The 22,351-nt window shown below is 40.6% G+C and overlaps 1 protein-coding gene across 1 annotated transcript in view; it reads right to left on the bottom strand.

The window, feature by feature from the left end:
* FANCA (FA complementation group A) overlaps window positions 1–18,568 on the bottom strand; it is a 31,746-nt gene extending 13,178 nt beyond the window's left edge. The window contains exons 1-20 of the mRNA XM_072117411.1: window positions 18,479–18,568; window positions 15,983–16,095; window positions 14,613–14,706; window positions 13,900–14,039; window positions 13,390–13,485; window positions 12,198–12,271; window positions 11,852–11,961; window positions 10,902–10,984; window positions 10,590–10,623; window positions 9,886–9,952; window positions 9,314–9,426; window positions 7,717–7,793; window positions 7,447–7,588; window positions 7,200–7,333; window positions 6,807–6,917; window positions 6,520–6,615; window positions 6,381–6,440; window positions 5,691–5,779; window positions 4,645–4,705; window positions 199–248 (exon numbers count right to left, since the gene is read on the bottom strand). Coding sequence (XP_071973512.1) covers window positions 199–248; window positions 4,645–4,705; window positions 5,691–5,779; window positions 6,381–6,440; window positions 6,520–6,615; window positions 6,807–6,917; window positions 7,200–7,333; window positions 7,447–7,588; window positions 7,717–7,793; window positions 9,314–9,426; window positions 9,886–9,952; window positions 10,590–10,623; window positions 10,902–10,984; window positions 11,852–11,961; window positions 12,198–12,271; window positions 13,390–13,485; window positions 13,900–14,039; window positions 14,613–14,706; window positions 15,983–16,095; window positions 18,479–18,539 — 1,805 coding nt within the window. The 5' untranslated portion in view covers window positions 18,540–18,568. The remainder of the gene's footprint in view (window positions 1–198; window positions 249–4,644; window positions 4,706–5,690; window positions 5,780–6,380; window positions 6,441–6,519; window positions 6,616–6,806; window positions 6,918–7,199; window positions 7,334–7,446; window positions 7,589–7,716; window positions 7,794–9,313; window positions 9,427–9,885; window positions 9,953–10,589; window positions 10,624–10,901; window positions 10,985–11,851; window positions 11,962–12,197; window positions 12,272–13,389; window positions 13,486–13,899; window positions 14,040–14,612; window positions 14,707–15,982; window positions 16,096–18,478) is intronic.
* Window positions 18,569–22,351: the final 3,783 nt, after the last annotated feature.

The following is a 22,351-nucleotide window of genomic DNA, read 5'->3' as shown; positions in this document are numbered from 1 at the left end:
AGGGGTGAATAATTGCTAGTAATTGCAGTTATTTGAGGGTTTGAACACCAGAAAACTAGAGTACAAGTCCTGATAAATGTCCTCCAATGTGTTATTAAATTACAGAATTACAAGAGACTGTGCTGAGCAAATATGGAATCATATACATTGTAAGCCCTATATACTGCACATTATTACACAGCCATAATTACCACTCACCTCCTTAGAGCATCAATAAGTAACATGAGCGAGTCTGGAGCCTCTGGAAGCTGTAAAGGACAAAGAAATCATTTCCACAATAGATTTGGAGTTTTTATGCTTTCTTCTTCAACATCCAAATTTAAAGCAACATATACAATTCTACTAGTTTCCTCTTAGTAATGTGCATTCTTGTAGCACACATTAAAGACACACAAGTACAACCACACACAGGTGACAATGGAGATTTAAAGGGCAACCAGCAGACTTTAGAAAGCAGCTTTACATGTAAGGAAAATGGTATTTACTTAACGTTAATGGTTTTTCCTCAAACCACAACAGCACAGTGAAACTGCAAATGGCTCATTAAATCAGTTATGGTTCCCATCTGCTTCAATGTGTTTCAGAGACAACACAATGGGCCACATTTATCAAAACTAGTGCAAACTGCGCTATGTACAGATTCATGAAATACATCACAAATTTTACATTCTTCTGCACTTCAAGCATTTTTTTCTGGTGCACTTTCTTCATGCTTTAGAATTGTGGCGCAGAATTGTGGATTCAACTGTGTACAAAAACACCCCTTTTGGTGCACATTTTTTCTGTCTTGTCGAACACAAAACTGGGGCAGACGCTTATAAATACATGTGCAAGTAGTTTGCACGTTCTTTCTAGTGCAAAGTGATCCAGAAAACTGGGGCAAAAACTTTAATAAATGTTGGCCACTAAGTTTGAGTAAACCATAAGTTTCAAATAAACCATATCAAATAACCCAAAAGAGTAGGAAATAGGAGGGTTTGAGGAAATACAATTATTTGTAAATAATTGCCATTTACCCCTTCACCACAACAGCACCACTATCAGGGAAGAACTTAGGGAGGGAAAATAGAGGAAAGACCTTCAACAATAGATACTGTGCATTAGAATAGACCAACCTATAGTTTCAGGAGAAAGTATGGAGAGGACTAGATAGCAGCCCTACTGAGCAGGTGCACAGAAACCTCCCTGAATTCTGCCCTAGATGTGGATACTGCAGATACAGGGAGGTATAATTGCTTTTAATCCATGCCAAACATAAGCGTGAGTCATTTCATGGCTTTGCCCTATTCCTACCCCCGAAAGGAAAAATAATTACTCCTCCTCTAAGGAACAGGACTATAAAAGGTATTAGAAAAGCACCTTTTAGTGGATGAAATTATTTGTGCTTCTCATAGGATGGATAATCTCCAAAAGATTGTATTATAATCTCCTGTCTATAATGGACTCTGGAGGCTTCTATTAGGAGAGTTCTGGGTCAGTGTTTAATAGGACTCTGTCTACCATAATCTTATAATAAGCGAGCTGGAAACCCCTTCTTCCTATCCAAAGCCCTTTCTCAAGTCTCATCACAAGCTGACCAAAATAGAAACTATCCCTCACAGGGAATCCCACACATCATCATCTTTTAAAGCAGAGGTCCCTAACAGGACCGGGCCGTTGGAGTTTATCAGCCGGTCCGTGGCACCGCTGCCGGCTAGCTCCGCGGCCCTGCGCCTGGTCAGAGCTCGCTCTGTGTGGATTTATAATGTTTTCTGCCATAACCGTGACAGCTTGCAGCTCCTGGCAGAGAACATTATGCAGGACGGGGTGGGGCGTCGGGCGGGTCTTAGTGACGCAGCCCTCCACAGCACAGCATGGTACCTGTTGTACGTCACGGGGCGGGTCTTAGTGACGCGGTCCTCCTGCACAGCATGATGTGTTCCTGACGGGGTGGGGCGGCAGGCTCTCCTTACTGACACGCCCCCGGCAGAACATGTTATGTGGGGCGTGCTGGTGCAGCAGACTGGCTTCAGTGACGCGGCTCCCGGTACCGGTGTTCAGTGTGTAGCGCTGCTAAGCAGCAGCGCTGTATACACTGACGCTCAATGTACAATGCTGCTACTTAGCAGCGCTGTACACAGAGGTCCCGCCAGTATCCTCCGCATACAGTGCTGTCTGGTGCATAAAGCAGTGCTAGTAGCAGTGCTGTACACTGAAACTGGGTTTTCTGCCATGACAACAGCAAAAACGAGATTACGGAGTAGACTGGACATAAGGAACACACTTCGGGTTTCACTGTCTCCCATCACCCCTAGATGGTGATGTTGCAGGAAAACAAACCCAGTGCTCCCACTGATTCAGGGAAACAAGCCTGGTGCTCCCACTCATTCTGAACCTATGGTAAGTTAAATGACATTCTCATTATAAATGTCATAATTATATGATAAGTATGCACTAAGCTCCACCCCATATGACCAAAGCCCCGCCCCCACCGGACTATGGAAAACTGGTCTAGCTTAAAGCCGGTCCCTGGTGCAAAAACGGTTGGGGACCTCTGTTTTAAAGCACTTGATGCCAATGGAAATTTTAAAATTTATTAGTTAAGCTTTTTGCTTGACACCTTCAAAAATCCATAATTTTTTGTGTTCAGTGTACAGAGCTTAATGAAGGCTTGTTTTCTACACAATAAAGTGTACTTCCTTGTGACGTTATTTTATATTCCATGAATGTAATGGAAGGAAGGAAAAAATATTGCAATATGCAGAGATATTGAGATGAATATGCATTTGCCCCATATTCTTGTGGACTTCATTTTTACATGACAGCTCTACTTCATTTTTTGTGTCCATATGATCACAAGGATACCAACCTTCTATTAGTTTCAATAGATTAAAGCTTTTTTTATTTAAAAAAATGCATTAGTTTTGGCATAGTTTGATGCCAATAACTTTTTCATATTTCAGTGTACAGACTTGTGTAAGGTGTCATTTTTTAGCATTTGTTTTGTACAACATTTTGATCACTTTTTACTCAAATATTTAGGTGTTCCGAAATGGTAAAAAATGGCGATTCAGATATTTGGATGCATTTTTCCGTTACTGGGTTCAACAACGGATGACCCGTTTTTATATTTTGATAGATCAGGAATATTTGAAGGCTGAAATATTTATTTTCAGTTTGTCTTAATTTGGTTAACTTTTTTTTCTTTTACTGTATTTCTAGGCCCCCTAGAAAGCAAGTTATCGGCAAAAGAGATGGACGCACAGCTTGACGCCTACAATGTCCGGACTAGCTAATCCCATCCTGTCTGTTTCTGTTCCACAGTTCCAACTTTGGAAGACGTTTCTACACATCCCCTTGTTTTTTTTGCTTTGATTTCTGGTTTTAAAATCATGTAAAGTTTCAAGGAACTTGTATAATATACTGCAATACCACTGTACCACTATATTGCAGTATATCATAGAATCACTGGATTTTTAAAACAGCCTATGGCAGGCTCCTTTGCCGATCTTGCTATAACAGCTTTGCAACTCGTGGTAAGGGGCCCAGCTGTCATAGCAATTGGTCGGTGCCCTCCAATCAAAGGGCGTGCTGGCTGGATCCAAGATGGCAGTTCACATGCCTGCGCTGATCATGGGTGTTAGCCACATAATACAGCGGACACCCACTATGTTTACAGTTTACAGTCATATGACCACCATGATGCGGTCATGGTGAAGGGAAAAAAAATATTACAAAGTACTACAAAATCATCCATAAGGCAACACATTTGCAAAACAAAAACCACATACACATTTCATTAATATCTAAAGATTAAGCTCTTAACTGGTAAACAAGCTAATTTTTGTTTTACAATCTTTTAACTAATGGCAGCAGCTGGTCAACAAGAACCCATACTAATCTATCTCTGTCTCCTCTACACTGAGGCGTCCATGTGCCACTGATGCAACATTACCACTGTAGTCTTTGTTTATAGAGACTTATAGTGATGGGAGATGCCATGCTAGACTGAAATGGAGGAGAATTGTGAGCTTAGGTTTCTTTGTTTTATTAGAGCAGACCCTGCCACCAGTGTGTGTCATTTTTGGCCTACATGAATGTATTTTCCCAAAAAATTTAAACGTTTCTAAATCACACTTAAGGGGTATATAGACTTTAGAGGAGTTGTTTCACATACGTAGAGGGGTAATTTATGGCGTTTTACATATTTAGGCCTTTCAAAGTCACTTAAAAGCCGAGTTGTCCCTTAAAATGTGAATTTTGTTGATTTTCATGAAAATTTGACGCATAAAATAGCACTCCAATATAAAGAAGACATTCCAGAAATGGTAGTTATCTATCTTTTTGGGTATGTTAACTATCTGTCTGGAAAGCAAAACATTTCAAACTTTGAAAATGAAGAATTTACCGAATTTCTGTTAAATTTTCATTTTTTTTCAGACGGAAATGCAAAACTTAAATTTTACAACTAACTTGAAGTACAATGTGTCAAGAGGAAATGATCTGAAAATCACCTGGATATGTTGAAGCGTTCTGAGCGGATATGTTAAAGCATCAGATTCTAAAATCGAGTATAGTCATTAAGCTGAAAACAAGCGTCAGGGATAAGGGGTTAATATAAGAAAGTAAATTATATTAATAATGAACCTGTTGACTTATACTGACCAGTCGCGGGGCCATCAGTGCAGTCAGGAAGCGAGATGTAAAATACGGCCTCCGGAAGATGCTATAAAAACCCAAAGAAATATTGTTTTATCCTTGTACATTTACACTCTACTGTAGAAGTGAAGGAGCTTTGAGACATTTTCTGAAAGCAGTTCTAAAGTGTGTTCACAGGACTTTAGCATCCCCGTTCTTATGTGTACACAGGACAGGCTAAAGATTTCCTTTATTACTTCATAATTCAACTCTGTAAGGAGATAAATCTATGTAGTGATTTGATGTCCCATCAACACTATGATGTCCCATCTCTGCTGGCTTTCAGCAGCTGGAGGGGCCGTGCAATCACTGTTTACACAACCCCTCCATCACAAAAACTCCCATATCAGTAGTTGGAGGGGCGTGTAAAAGTCCTTGGCAGTAAAGAATGTACAGCACCCTCCATCTGCCGGGAGCCAGCAGGACATAGGAAGTTCCGAATCCTGCCGCCCGAGGAAGGGGAGAGGGTCACTTGGCACAAGGCACACATTAACAAGGTATAATGTAATGGGTGATTTTTATGATAAGCCAACCCTTTGGGAACCTGAAGAATATCTCATGACAACTTTTCAAAGATGAAAACCCTTCCTCTAATTCTCAAATTCTGTATTCCTCACACAGAAGTATTTTTGTAATGTGGTACATAATTTGATGGCGCTAGATAAATACAGATTACTATTATTGCGGACAACACTACATACCAGTGATTCTGTGAATCCAGCATTAGTATGAGAGCAGCAGCACTTTTTGCATGTCTCCCTCTGTAGCTGCTCCCTATTGCTTATCACTCCCCTTTTCTTAGGCTTCCATGGAAAGCATCAGCAACCTGATCTCTCAGCAGTGAAAGTAATGAGAGTTCATTTGGTATGAAATGGGATATAATCATCACTTATAATAAATGCTTGATATTTATTAAGGCCAATCATATGGGTGGCCCTAAATTAGTGTTTATTGAGAAAACCGATTTCAGTATCTGTCCCACAGAAGCCAAGCATGAAGGAACTTTCACCTACCTGGCCTCCATTACACTGGCTGGGATCTTGCCTGTATTTTCAAATATCTGTACAGCCTTCTCTACATCTTGTTGTGCTGGAGACTGAGTCTGCAGAAAAAGAGACACATACAGGATGACATTATAAACATTCTGAGATTCACTTAAATCAATGAAAACTAGACCATCGTTATCATTACAACAAGAGCTTGGCTTTAAATGTAAAAAAGGGTTATCCAAGAATGACAACTGTTTACCTACACAAAGTATAATTAGTGACTAGTCCACAGCCAAGAGCCACGCCGCCCAAGAAAATGAGGGTGCTATAATACTCCTGTGAATGTAGTGATGGTCATACATGCATATTACCCCTCCATTCATACTCTGCTGGAGATTGCAGTTTACTATAGAATGCAACCTACAGTAGCATGAGAGCTGCACTAGGATTGTAAAGACCTCAGTACTGGCAGTGATGCATTAAATCTTCAACCTCAATTCACACATGTCAAACATTCAGCATCATTGCAGGTGCTAGGGTCCATACTATAGACTGGATGCAAACCTGTTTAGTTGTACAGTATTCCTCAATTACTGAGATAACTAGGCTAATGTAACAATTAGGAGTCTTGGTAACTCACTGATATGGAATCTGTAGAGGTAACCATAATGGTTTTCACAGAGCTTATATCGCCTAGTTATAACTGTCCCCTACCTGATCTTTGTCAGTCCCCACAGAAAGGTCCTCATACAAGCCCATGTCTTCAATAGATACCTGTGGAAAGACATACACATACAGTGTAAATTATGGTAGTTTAATCAGTTTTCACTCTGACACCATTCAGAAGCCTTACCTTCATGTCTGCAAGCTGAGTTTTAGCCAAAGTGATATACTCCATTAACAGTGGGCGAAATTTTGTTGTCACAAAAGGAGGATGGAGTATGTGCACCTGTATGAATGCAAAAAGATTACTAAACGTCCACTTTTTTTCCAGAAACAGCCCCACTCTTGCCAAGGGGTGGTAATCGGCATTGTACATAAACCGGAATACAACTGAGCTGCAATACTGTTTTCTGATCTTATGCAACAAATTTAAAGAACCAGACTGTTCAAGCACTATACGTAAATCTGTACACTCACCTTTAAGTATTGTGGTGTTTCATAGGGGACCAAATCAGAGAGGAATTTCAAAAGGAAAACCAGCGATTTCTTGGTGGTGTTCTGGAAAGAGCTGGCAGTGCCAAACGTACACTAACAATAAAGAATAATGAAATTTTATCTCCCATACAAATAAATGCTTCTTGTAAATATCTCACTCTTTACCAAGTATATGGGTTTTAGGGAAAGCGGTGTTACATCCAATATGAATGGATACAGTCTTAACAGACTCTGGAATTGAAAATATGCCAAGCTATATGGAAACCAATGGATGAATCACTGAATAATAACAGTAGGTCTGAACATATAGGTTTCAAGGATGACCCGGTGTTAATGTCTGTCACCCAGCTTTACCAAACACAGAGGAATTCTCACCTTGAACCATTCTGTGTAGGACATGAATGCAGCAGGTCCTTCTAATGCAGATTGTCGGGCAATGAGAAAAGCTGTGATTAGATACTCTAGCTCATATGTCTCAAAGGCTTGTGACAGAAGTCTGCTCAAAAGATCTAAAATAAAAAAAATATTTACCTTTTTAGGTATAAATGATGCTAAGCTAATCGTGATAACATTATAACATTCAGGTTGCATTTACATTCCATGTATTCCACTATTCGCTCACCTTTTACCACTTGTTGAGCCCCAGGCTGGGAGACAACAAGGCAGGAAACACAGGCTAGAACATGGTGCCAATTGACCTCCTGTGTATCCAAAACCTTTTGTATGCGGGAAGACAGCTTTTCAGCACTGAGCAACACAAAAAGCTATAATGAAGATACAACAGAGAGGGGTAGATCCACAAAATGTTAAAGTGATCCTTTCAGTTCAGTCTCAATATGAAGACATCCTTGTACTTAGAGGCAACCAGAGAGGAGTCTGACAGTAAACTTACCTTTCTATACAAGTCTCTTAACAAAGGGCAAGTCTTCACAAAGCTCCAACTTCCCTGCAATCGTATGGCATCAGATACTATTCACAAAATGCGAGAAAAGAAAGGTATTGACAACAATGAGATACATCAACATAAAAATGTGCAACAATTGAGGTGGACTTGTAAAAATATTCACTTTAGGATATCTTTTAGTTAGAAGTTTACAGGATATATAGAATTACAATTACAAACATCACATAATATTACATTTTGTAGTGAGAAATAGATGCAAACATACACTACTCACAAAAAGTTAGTGATTTTGGCTTTTGGGTGAAATCTATGGTAAACAAACATTTCAAGCTGCAATTATATTATATTATGAATGTAGGGCATTTAAGTCGAACATACAGTGGTGATTTCCTCATCCCAAACAGTTTATTGAAGCCAAAGCCAACAACACAGGTGTCATTCCATTTTTCTTGAAGTATAACCATCAGGACATTGAGGTTCTGGGGGAACAGATGCTGGCCCATGTAAGACAATAATGCCTGTGCCTGGTGGCGTGGTCAGGTGTCCTTACAGGTCATCTAGCATACAGATCATGCTGAGGTTCTGAACGATCTGAAGCGACATTTGGTTGCCCTTAAATATCACTGGAGTTGTGCGACAATCATCATCTGGTTCTGCAGGGCATTGTTTACTATGAATCGATCTTAAGTGTGGGATATGGTCAAAGGACGTCCACATCCAGGTCTTTCTAATCTCTGTGCCATTGGCAGGCTCTAAAAGAGATACTCCAAGCTCATCGTAGACTGGATGTAAGCTTCTGAGCCAAATCCAGACCGATGACATTCCTGCTTGATCAGTTCTTGGAGTTTATTACAATTTCTCAGTTTATTTTGTTCAACAGATTTTTGAAGATTGACCCCAGGTTGTCAATTAGATTAAGATCTGGAATTTTTCTAAATCATGGAACCAAAATTTCAATGTTTGTAGCCCATTATGCTTAGCCGAAGCTTTCATTCATTGCCCCCTGATTGTTGGGAAAAGTGGCTCTTGAATTAAGCCTTTCTGTATTTTCATCCCATAGATGAAAATCACTCCCATACATTAAAGGGATTGTCCAAAAATAAAATAAATGTTATATAAAAACAATAATCCTCCTCAATTAATAATAATCCACTAATTGCATCAGCAGATTCTGCGCTTTTCTGGACTTTCATATTTCCAACCTCACGCAAAAGGGATAAGAACTTTATCACTAAGTAAACAGTAAAATAGACTTACAAAAAGCAGGGCAGAGTGTAAGGATGTGATGTCCGGCGCTCCGGGCTTTAACCATTCACCCCAATGCTGGAGGGGGAGGTGACATGCACCCCACAGCACCGGCCTGCTTTTTTAGGCAATGCTGGCATTAAAGAAGACAAGTGCCGGGATTTAGATGAAGAGGACAATAGGTGAATATGTGTATCTTAGTTTTACTGTCCCTTAGTGGTAGATGTCCTTTAAAATTACTTTCTGCAAAGGCAAAGTAATCCCTCATGACCTCATTGGTGAAATATACAGATTTAGGTTTTCCTCCTCGCCTCCTTCATTAGAAATAACTGGATGTTACCTTTCAGTTTTGGCTTGAATATGAGGGTCTGGCTCAAGGTATGGTTAAAGAACTCCTCTAATAATTCAGGAATCACACGGGTTCTGTATCTAGAAGCATTATAGGCATGTAACCTGTGAATAAGCAGAAGATTAGCACCACAAGATGCCATATGCATAGGAGAATTGTTGTCTAGCATTAGTGGCTCAGTTTCTCATATTAACATTCAGTAGAACAGAGGGAGCATAAATAGAGCCAGAGAAACATCTGATCACACAGGAAGTATCAATCCTGATTCTTATCCCCTATTGAGAAGCTACCAGACCCATAGAATATTTGCCTTTGTTTTATAAAATATTGCGCTGCTGGGGAATTTTATGTTAATATACTTTCTCTAGAGGTTCAATGATACAAAGTAACTAATGGCATTTGAAGGTCTGATCAAAATGAATTCAGCACCACAACAAGTTCAAGTCCATTATAATATTGCCCCCCTCTCCATGCAACTACCAAATATCATCAAATTGTATATAGGATTAAACAAAAAAAAATTTGATAGAGAAAATGATCATAACAAAGCAGCATTGACATACCAGTACTGCTCTGCTCCCGGCTTGAATGAATGATCATTTTGGGCTTCAGGAATTAAATTAAGAAACCCTGGAAGAGAACAATACCCTATTACTGCATAATGTACATCTCATTCTCAGGCAAATATAAAGTTTGGGTTCATTGAAAGGATTGTCCACTTTCCTAATTAAATTCAGAAGTAACATACACTAGAATAAACGCTTGTATACAAACTACACCTATAAAAGCTGTGGTTTGTAATAACCATTGTGAGCAAGTGTGGTCCCGGACCACACTTCTTCCTTTATCCCATTATAATTCAAGCTGAATATTTAAAAAAATCATGGGAAATGTATACTTAAAGGGGATGACCAGTTTCAGCAAATAATTGATATTGATATTGTCTGTGCAATAAAGTTGTACAATTTGGCAAAATACTTTCTGTATCAATTCCTTGCTATTTACTAAATCTCTGCTTGCTGTCATTTTATAGGAAGCCTCACTTCCAGTGGACAGAAATCTCTCCATGGTCATGTGATGTAACACAGCTGCTTTCCTACTGAATAATAGAAAGCAAAGATCTTGAAAACTAAAGAATTGACACACAAAGTGCATTGGAAAAAATTGCATAACTTTTCTTAATTCGAAAAATAAAATGAATTTGCTAAAACTGGACAACCATCTTTAATCTAAGGTCTCAATCTCCTGTTCCTTTAGTGGTACTTACATGAAAGCATATTATCCAATATAGAGAGGGAAATCTGGAAAGAAAATGTAAAAGTGTTGTCAGAAGCAATCATAAATATGGATAAAATACCCGGAGCAAGGTGGAGATAATGGTTACAAATCTCGTTATGAGATTCATCTGCTTCTGGCCTGCTTCAATGGAATAGAGTTATATGATCCGTTTTACGACATTGTTACTGCATTGACCATGGAAATTGTCTGAGTTGATAAATGTAATAATTATTTTGGAAAACTAAAAATATTTTGTGGAAAAAATATGGGTAAAGAAATTTATGCTTGGCAGTTCACATACCTTGGTAAGTTTAGGACTTTCAGAATTCTTCCCAGGTAGAGAGGACTTACAGAAAGCTCTTCCAATTATCACAGTTAAGAAACCTGGGGATAAACAATCACAATCAACATGAAGAAAGCGAACCTTTCATCCCTTTTACCAACCGCAACTCTTAATTGTCATTATTAATGTTAACTATTAATGTCATTATTTTTCCATGACTACTGTCAGATGGGTGGAGTAAGGCTGTAAGTGCCAGTGCAGGATCGCCCATTTGACAGAACAGAGCCTAACTACCATAGTTTCAGTACCCAATAATATTTAAGCTGCCTTGTTGTAGACTGGAGCAAATAGTCCACCCATCTGACAGTAATAACAGGAAAATAATGACACCCATTACTTGCAAATGGTGGGGACTGGAAAGAAAATTACACCTACATCAGAATCATTGGTGGGAAAGCTATTGAAGGATATAAAGACATGGAGATGATGGAGGTGGTGAAACATTCTCTTTATAGGAGGACTATTGCAGTATATACATGGACATTACAATGCACAGTGTGCAGGATCTCTAGCCCAGTACCTTATGGTTAATACTAAATATGTCTGTTCATTGACATGGGCAATGATGGATCAGATCAAAGCACAGGCAGGATGTGTTGTGATAAGGACACTGAAACATAGCAAAGCAAAGTAAATTGTGACTAGCTCACGGCCCCATACCCTTATATTGGGCATACTCATGGGCAAATTACACAGCATGCCAGATGGGACGCAGACGATGCACCCGGCCACAGATCGTGCACAAGGCCTAAGAGGCCATTTACATCCAATTGTGAAGTTTCAAAACCCCTTATGAGTAACCTGATACAGAAAGCTAATAAAGCAAATTTCCAGGTATAACAGAACGGTACTTTCTCCAGTCTTCTTGCACAGTACACAAATCTAGAAAATTCAGAATGCAGACTTACTGGATATCATCTCCTCACAGAAATCTACATCAGGTGACTTTTCCATGTTGAGAAACAGTGAACGCAACTCCCGGCAAAACCAGTCCACTGCAGAGTGCGGGTCCTTGCAACTACAGAAGTCAGAAAGCTTATATATTAGTAATACCACATCGTGGGAAGTTTAGGATTTTGTTAACCAATACAAAAGATGATTCACTTATATTACCAGAATATTCTAGTAAGAGATGGAAATGGGAGGGTACAGGGAGTGAATATTACATCCACAAGGTCTGAGGGCCTCCCACACAACATCAATGTTCACACGAACCCATGTCACACCGCCGTTACAAAGATAGCATTCAATTACCTTTCTAATAAATCCTCCAGTCCCACAATGTCCGAGTTCTGTAAGTGCCATACAACTTCTACTACTGGAGGGCGCTGCAGAGGGGAAATGAAATATTTGCATTTCACTACATAACCTAATATCAGTGATGGCTAATTGGTAACACACAATTACATTTTTTCTATCATGCAGCAAGGTAATAGCATCTGGAGGGGGGGTATCTTTGCTGAGAACAAACTTTGTGCAGTGCCCTTCACTAACAGAGGTACGATGGCTGCTGTTCATGCCACAGTCTCAGCAGAAGAGCTGTCCTGCCTCCAGCTGCTTATGCCGTCTGCTTTCTGATCAGCGTCAGCATCCGGTAACTGGGCAACCGTCCAGTCAAGAGCGTCCATCTTGCCTCGGTTAGTGAAGTCAGTTAGTTAGCCAAGCTCCCACCCGCACTAAATTTATAGCGGATTTGCACCAAGTCAGCTGGAAGAATTAGAACTACGTCCCACCATTGTCAAGGTCCATTCCAGCGAATACAGGGAGGAATAGGAGAGTCATCTCAGGTGTGTGCGCTCCTTACAACTCAGCCATTATCTTAAATATACCAACAGGCAGCAAATATTCTAGAATCGTCCCTGAGCGCCTACATAACTGATGTACCATTAATGATGGAAGCTATCATTGGTGCAGGAGGCTGGGTAGAGGCGAGTGCAGCTAAGAAGCCCTCAATGCTCTCGTTCTGCCTCCATTCTGTGTACGGATACAGAGAAGAATGGGCCCCAGGAGTGGCAGGTACTTGTTAGCGGTACTCTACTGCTCCCCTACCTTTCTTCCACATGCTGCCGCGTTCAAGCAACGTGGGACACAGAGCATATTGGGATATGGAGGAGAGAAGAAGCTGCAGTATGGAGAAAGGATCGGAAGAGGGCGAGTGGGGGCTTCTCCAGCATTATTGTCGGCATTGGAAGGAAGGGAGAGGAGAGATGCAAGGAGTAGAAGAGAAGCCTGGCAGGGGGAAGGTAGTATTATTGTCAGCCCTTTCATAGTGACCCCTTGGGGGGGGGCACTCCTCCAGTATTATTGTCAACCCTGGGGTTGGAGTTTGAGTACTAAAAGTTTTCTGCCCTCTGTGTCTCGAATACTAAAAAGTTTTCTGATCTGAGAGTCTCTAAATTATTATAGTTTTCTGCTATGAATGCTCCACAGCACTGGATAAGCTTACCTCTTGTTCCCAGATATGCTTTAAAAACACTGAGCGACTAAAACAATTTTCGGTTAGCAGTCCCTTCACTGTCTGAAGAAAACCGTTAAGTCTGTCCTATATGAAAGAAAACAATATCACTGCCAGAGCCTCCCCTCAAACAATGAGCACATTACACGTACAGTATGAATAGTCACTACGTGATTAGTAGTAGAGGTGAAACACCCAGCAACCCGCCAACCTGCTGTTATGCAATATGACTTGAGACGGAAGTGGTCCTGCCACACTGCAAGTGCATTTGTTTACAGGAGGGCTATGACTAGAGTCCTGACGGATGTGTGATACAGTATGGCAGAGCTGTTTTCTTCTGACTGTAGTGTATAACAGCAGATGACGAGTAGCAGGTTGGCCACAAGCCCTTTGGATGGGTCATTAGCAGCATGGCCATGAAATTCTCTTCAACTGTAGATTATAACATGACTCCTGATGTGTAGAAGTCTTTCTTCCTTTATTGTACTGAATGTGACTCACCCTCTGTTCCTGGCTCAGCAATGATTCTTCCCTGTCTGCACCATTATGACAGATCTTCAGAATATTAGACACTGCTGCTTTAGATCCCAGTATATTTGGTGGCAAGTTCAAGTGTAGGGCTTGATCTCGCAAAGCAGAAGCTTTGGAAAAGAGAAAACAATAAGGGAAACAAAAATTCATACACTGTATAGATTTGTTTTCAAATATTACTTTTGCAAAACTACACCATGCAGCAAACCCTGACGCAACAAGAACTAGATATCTACAAACTGGTTCTCCCTGGCTGTTAGATCGTTAAAACCATTTTTAAAATACATGTGAGAAGGCAAAGTGAAGAATACATCACTGTTATTCAAAAGTTTGGATAAGCTGGATCACTACCTGCACAGGTCTTCCTAAATCAGCCATATTGATAAGCCTACATGCACACTGACGTATGCCGGCACAGCTACGGCCGGGTGGGCACATGTCAGCCGCGATGTAGAGGAGAAGGTGTGACCTATCCCCTCTCCATAGTGATCCATTGCGTACGGTCCATAACACAGGGAAAGATGGGAAAAGATAGGACATATCTTCATGTACGGAGCGATGCGGCCATTGATTGACATGGGAGACGATTGCGTCAGCCATACTGTTGTGTGAATGTAGCCTAACACTGTATTTAACAACCAGATACATGACAGCTTAAAAACTAACACTTATGGGTTCCTTACCAATAAATATGTCATTGAAAGCTGCAAACTTCTGTAAATGACTGGAGGGGGAGCAGTCATTATTGCACACCTTCTTACATGGTGGAGCTTCTACCTACAAAGATAAATGTAATGTCATACAGTACAGATATGCATCAAATGTCTGACACACACACAGAAACCTTCCACTATACAATAGTTGTGCCATTGTAACAGTGAGATCCGGAGGACTAAATAAATTGACCAAATGTAGCAACGGGCTGCTAATTCGGACAATCTATTTAGTCCTATGTCCTTAACCAGTTAAAAGGTATCAGCATCCATATTAGTTGTCATCCATAATTGTGTATAGCCTGACTGAAGTGCTAATACTTAAGGCAAATTAACCTGAAATTTGCAATTAAGGACATTATGTAACATTGAGACCATGACTTACTGTGTGGATGCCCCCTATAGCCCATGCCTTTTAAAATTACCCTTAGTAGCATATTTTGTGAACAAAAGAATAAATGAAAGAACCTAGACAAAAAAAATACAGTCTGCATTAAGCATAGAACAATGTAAGGCTATATTCACACTGCCGTTGCCCGCCCGTACCGTACCGTAGCGGGCAACGGCAGTGTACGGGGAGAGGAGGAGGAGGTGAGCGCCGTATTAGCGCCGTATTACGGGAAAAGATAGGACATGTCCTATCTTTTTCCCGGGTACGGAACGGTACAGTGCGGCACGTGTGCAGCACCGTACCGCTCCCGTAGGGTGCCGTGCGCCCATAGAAGTGTATGGGGGACGTATATCGGCCGTATATACGTCCCCCATACGTTCGTGTGAATATAGCCTTAGGGAGAGGTTAACGGACACGGGTTCAGAGAATACAGATTTCCTGTGTCCTCTGTAGTGACAGGTCCTGTCTTACATCATGTTTTTTTTATAGACTTTGTGTGTGTGGGTCAGGATATTAGGCAATTTACCAATATACATCTATTAATAGTTCTGCTCTGATATGTGAAGTGAAGCCTCCTGTCTTTTACCTCATCAGCCAGACATTCCTGTCCATAAAATGGCCGCAGATGGATGGTCATGTGATCTCTATGTGTCCATAAACAATCGCCAGAGATCACATAACCCTCCATCTGCGGTCATTTTATGGACATGAATGTCTGGCTGATGAGCTAAAAAACAGGAGGTTTCACTTTAAATATCACGAAAGTGGTGCAAAACTATTAAAAGATGTATATAGCTACACATTAAAACAAACGAGGGGTTTTTTTTTTAGGTTTACTCTAAACAGCGGAGAACTTTCTTTTTATGTCATCAATGTGGTGAAACCAGAAACCATCAAGACCTTACTTTGTTTCTGATATTATGAGTAATAATGAGGACACCTCGCTTACCTCAGACAGAAACTGGTTTACATCCTGATGACAGCTCAGCAGATACAGGGCAGACTCCTGCAGGCCTTTATTGCTGGATTCAACTTTTCTGTCGGTTTTCTTAGGTCTGATAGCTAGTAAACATTTTAAAAAAGGAGGGATTTATATGAAGAAGGTTGCAAAACTGCTGGCAATGGGAAACCTATAAGCCCCAAGTTTCTTGCGGCTATATACCTTGGGACACATTGTGGATACACAGGCCCACATTTATTAAAAACAGTGCAGGGGGCGCCAGATTCAGGATTTGTGGCGCACGTTCTTCATGAATCTGGTGCTCCCTGCACTGCTCCGACAGAGTGCTCCAACTTATTTTTGGGAGCACCTTTAACAGAGGGCGTGCAACATACTTCTGTCAGACACTGCACGATAAATGTGTTAAATCGTCCGACTCTGCACCTGAACACCCCTTTCAGTGCAGAATTTTGTGTCGCGTCGGGTATAGTGCAGACGTGACAGATTAATTGCGTGCAATACATATGTGGCGTGGACAAGAACGTGCAAAGTCTAACAGAAAACTGGCACAGGGGCTTTCATAAATCAGGAACATAATTCTAATCACTATTTCAGGAAGAGGAAACGGGACATCAGTCATGTCAAGCAACATACATGTTAATGGTGATAACTGGTTTTGAGACTATTGTCTGTCTGTCGCAAGGTGTATAAACAGCTTTAATGGATTTATGTTGGGTATAGCAGCAACATTACCTGCCACAGCAGCCATGCATCCCAGCTTCACAATGCAGCCCTGCAACTAAAATTCAGGTGAACAGAGCTACAATCAGACCCCAAGTTTGTCGCAGCCGATGCGCTCAATCAAGATAGCGAGTGGTGCTATCCCCTAGAAAAGTCCTTGTGTACGTTGTACATGATTAACACTGTAGTAGGCATAGTAGCTGCAAGGTGTCAGAGGACCAGCAGACCAGACTAGTTGGCATACAGTCCTCTCTCAGAATAAACATCTGTTTGGTGGTGCTGGGGGGGACAATATTGTGGGCATCCATTACCACATTATGGTTGCCATGAGGTAAACTCATGTTAATGACCACTAGATGCTGGCAAGTTGTGGTTATTGTTCTGTATTGGAGTGCACCGTATACAGGCACCCATAGACCGCAGGGTGGTGCCAATAGTTGCTATGGCCTTCCGGTCTGTAGGAAAGGCCATTAGTCTCCTCATTCCGATGAGGGGCCTAATAGGCTGCCTTGTCAGTGTGTAAACAATAAAATGAGTGCCTGCGTTATTCTCATTGTGGGACAGACAAAAAAATAAGTGTTTCCCACTACAATATGCATTTTGTATTGCAAAAAATAAACTGCACATACGCATCACTGCATTTGAAATAACCCGCCCAAGTCAACTATTGCGTTATTTGTCTATTATGTGTGATTGCCCTAAAAAAAAAAAAAAAAAAAAAAAGTTAACTAAGACCACACTGCAGGATTTGTCATGCAAAAATGACAATAAAGTGAATAATAAAAATATCCCCTCACATAGGTCCATTGGAAGAAAAATACAAATACAGACAGTCCCCTACTTAAGAAAATCCGACTTACAGATGTTAGTAATTTACTGTACTTAGGCTATTATAAACAGCTATAACAGTTATCAAAGGTCTAATGTGTAATTAAGCTTTATTGTTAATCCTGGTTCTTATGACAGCCCAACATTTTTAAAATCCAATTGTCACAGAGACCAAAAAAATTTTGACTGGGGTTACAATTATAAAGTATACAGTTCCGACTTACATACAAATTCAACTTAAGAACAAACCTACAGAACCTATCTTGTACATAACCCGGGGACTGCCTGTACTGGTCAACTTGGAAGTGGGTTGACACAAATAAATATTTTTGCAAAAAAAGCTTTCATCTTGAGTAGCTTGGTAAACTAATTATTGTAATTAGTAAACTGCAGTTCTAACAGTATGTACTGTACTGCGTCCATCCTTCATTCTCCTGTGCATCTAGATCCCTTTGTAGGTCTTGAGAGAGGCCGGATGCTACATCTTTCAACTAATAAACAGCATCAAGATGGCACAAAACATGGACAGAAATAGGTACTTTTTGTACAAAAACAGATGCCAAGTTATCAAGACATATACGACATAAAAACGGAGATCTTTGGCGTATCTGTCACAGATTATGTGTCTGCTGTGTGCTGAAAAGCAGATGTGAATGTATGCTTAGTGACAGGACATCCTGGCAGCAGGACAGTATGCTCAGGATATAATGGAGTAACACTCTGTATACTGTGACATGGATGCTGTCTACATACACAATAGCAAATAAGACAATTGCTCTACACAGATTACACTGTTGCTCCCCTACTACTCCAGCCACTGCAAAACTACAACTCCCAGCATGCACCTGGCGTCCTGCAGTGTACGATATCACTACAAGTGTATATTATACATGAGGGCAGACAAGCTAACGCAGCAGGTACAGGCTTGTATTATACCCAGAAGCTCCGCCAGGCTCCTCTTGTGGCCGCCCGGATCAGACCCAGAAGCGGCAGACATAACTCCCGCCGACTGCTGGAGGACCTCTGACGTCATCGTGACCATGTGACCAGACCACTCATATGGGAGGAGCTTACAGAAAAGTTAGGCAGGGAGTGCACCAACTTGTCAGGGAACAGAGGAAGAGCAGAGCAGTGAGGGTGCATCAGCTATAATGTGTATCTATAATATATGACACCATGACGGGGGATATTCAACTGTAATGTTCTTAAAGAGAAGATTTTACCAGTTAGTTACATATTTTTAATAAACTTTTAATGATAAATAGATTTTTCTGGGAAATGTAAGTTTCCATGTTACTCTTTATAACCAATAAAAGGTACTATATCCAGTACTTTTCACACAGACCACTGCTTAACCCCTTTGGGACTCCGCCTATTTTGGCCTTTAGGACGCGGTCCCATTTTTCAGATCTGGGCTGTGTCACTATAAGTCAGTGGTGGCGAACCTATGGCACGGGTGCCAGAGGTGGCACTCAGAGCCCTTTCTGTGGGCACTCAGGCCTTCACCCCAACACAGAGTTTGCCAGCAAGGACTAAAGGCTTTCTCCTGTGATCCAATACAGCCCAGGATGTGCCATGCTCAGCGCTATTTGGCTGCCAGGACTAAAGGAGGAGCAAGAAGGTGTGGATAGAGATGGAGTCCTCTTCAGGGACCCTGGTGGGAAGCTACAATCCAAATTTCTCCATCATCTTTCTATTGTATTGATGAACTCAGGACGCCAATACGATTAAACCTGTGATACAGCAGGATCAATAAGTTCCTGCTTTAATTGTCATGTTGGCACTTTGCAACATATAAGTGGGTTTTGGTTGTAGCTTGGGCACTCTGTCTCCAAAAGGTTCGCCATCACTGCTATAAGTGGTTATAGCTTTGGAACGCTATGAGATATCCAGGGGATTTTGAGATTGTTTTCTCGTGACACATTGTACTTCAAATTAGTTTGAAAATATGGATGAAATCTTTTGTGTTTAGTTATGAAAAAAAACTAAATTTGGCAAAAATGTGGGAAAATTCTTTATTTTCAAAGTTCTAAATTCCCTACTTTTGATGCAGATAGTCATAGCTCCCAAATAAATTCATAACTTACATTTCCCAAATGTCTGCTTTATGTTGGCATGGTTTTTTAAGATTCCACATATTTTACTAGAATGTTAAGAGGCTAAGAATTTAGGTGCCATTTTAAAAATTTTGGGGGAAAATCACCAATACCTGTATTTAGATGGACCTGCTCAACTTTTAATTGACTGTGAGAGGCCTAAATAATAGCTAGAGTCGTAAATTACCCCATTATGGAAACTACACCCCTCAATGTATGAAAAACCACTTTTAAGAAGTTTATTAACCCTTTACATGTTTTATAGGGGTTAAAACAAAATGAAGGTGCAGTCTGTAAATTGTAATATTTTTTGACAATACACTCATTTTGGGTCCAAAATTAATCATTTGGATTAAATGAATAAAGACTCCACAAAGTTTGATATCCGATTTCTCCCGAGTACACCGATACCCCATATGTGGTGGTAACCTGCTGTATTGGCGCACGGCCGGGCATAGAAGGGAAGGAGGCGCCATCCAGATCAGATTTGCTATGTCACATTGTACAGGATATAATTTTTTTCTTGTTTTAATGTGGACCTATAGGGGCTTATTTTTTTTCCACATGAGATGCACTTTTCTGGTACATAATTTTGGGGCATCCATACCTAGTTGGTGAGATTTTATTAACTCTTTGTTGGTGGAGGAAATTAAAATCATCCATTTTTAGGAAGATTTTTTGGGGGGGTTTTTTGTTTTCCATACCATAAAAATAGTATATTATTTTTATTCTATGGGTCACCACAATTATGAAAATAGCTCATTTATAAAGATTTTTTTTTTTTTTTGCATTTTTACTGAATAAAAGTAATTTGTCGAGAATGTTTTTATTTTTTAGCTGGGCTTATTTTTTGCGAGAAGCGTTGTTCTATTTGGTGGTCTTATTTTAGATTGCGTAACATATTATTTATCACTTTTTGGAGCATTTTTATTAATTAAAAATTATCTTTTTTTTCGGAGCGTTTTTTCGTGTTGTTTTTTTACGGGGTTCACTTTACGGGTCCAATAATGATTCTGTTTTATTATGCAGATTGTCCTGGATGCAGCGATACCAAATATGTGTGGGTTTTGTGTATTTTATTAAATTTTACTGAATAAAAGCTAATTTGGAGAAAATCTTGTTCATTTTTCCGTTTTTGTACCGGTGCCAGAAGCGGGACGCTATTACGTCCCCGTCCTGGAAGTATCTTCCCGCAGGGACATACTATTGCGTCCTGGTGCGGGGTTAATGGACATCTACCATCAGTTTCGTGATTAGCATAACTTTTATAACTCTATATTTCTGTGATGGTGGGATGTACTGTTATAATAAAAGAAGTCCTGAACTTCTAACTAGGACACATGCACCATCACTGAAAAATTGGCAGATGTCCTTTAACTTTTCCTTACTATTTGTAATGTTTCCCTTTTTTCATTTCCATTTTTTACTCCCCTCTTTCAATGCCATGGGGAGAATTTATCACATGCCAGCGCTAATGTGCCGGCGGATGATAAAGGTCACGCCCCTTTCCTGGCAGATACATCAAAGGTCTTAGACCTCTTGATGTTTCCATTGGGCGGCTGCGACTGGTCAGGCCTGGCATAGTTTTGCTTAAAGGGAACCTGTCATCACATTTGCACATATACAGCCAGTGACAGGTTCCTATAGAGCTCAATTAACTGACACCTGGCATCAGAGGGGGCGTGTCCTGCTTGACCGGCCCTCCCATCTACTCCTCCCCATGGCTTATGCCTCCTTACTGGTCACAGTTCATGTCATGTGACCAGAGTGACATCATCTCAGGTACTTTAGACTCTTAATAATAGCAAACTGTACCCCATGCATGTATCTGACCACATGAAGTAACAGAAGCCTCCATGGACTTCTCAAACTCCTCTCCATTCTCCATGGAGGCTGCTGTGATTTTTATGTAATCACATACATGGTGTACAGTTTGCTATTCTTAGAAGGCTGAGAGACCTGCGATGATGTCACTGGTCACATGTCATGAATGTAACACAAGGCACCATGTAAAAAAATTGACACAATATTTCCCATCTGTACACAGAGCTTTATATGTCTGTAGCTGAATATTAGCAGACGGTTCCTAATTACAAGGAGGCAGAGCAGGGATTTGAAGAGACACAGAGCTGTCAGTCAGAGTAAGGGGGCGTGGTTCACTGCCAGCCTGGGAGAGAGATGAGTCAGAGATACCAGAGATGAGTCAGAAAAGCTAATTTGCATATCAGAAAAACGGCTGTAATTAAGGTACATTGCCCCACTGGCAGCTTATTTTAGGTGATATGGGGAGGATTTGTAACCCTTTATCAGCAGGCATTTTTAGTCAGGGTGGTCAAAATCTGGTGACAGGTCCTCTTTAAAGGGTGTTCACGGGTGTTTAGAAAGTGCACAAGCACCCCTTCAAACCCCTTCCATGACCACATGGCTTGGCAGTGGAGCAATATCAAAATAATCACAATTTCTTGCAGTGCGCAAAAAATGTTATTTTTTTTTAATGCTTCTACCCAAGAAAACTGGTATAGAAGCACTGATAAATGCTCCCCCCCCCCCCATCTTTTTAATTTCCTTTTTACATAAGTATTTGAGGGCTTGTTATAAAAAAAGTACTCTTTTATGTAAAAAAAAAATCTTAGTTTTGTTCCCTATGGCCATCAGGCTGCAGTAAAGCATTCGCTAAATGCTGTTACTAGAGGCTCCCGAGATGGAATCCCCC

The sequence above is a fragment of the Engystomops pustulosus genome, chromosome 7, assembly GCF_040894005.1.
Source record: "Engystomops pustulosus chromosome 7, aEngPut4.maternal, whole genome shotgun sequence".
NCBI lineage: Eukaryota > Metazoa > Chordata > Amphibia > Anura > Leptodactylidae > Engystomops > Engystomops pustulosus.
This window is presented reverse-complemented; position numbering and strand designations above follow the sequence as displayed.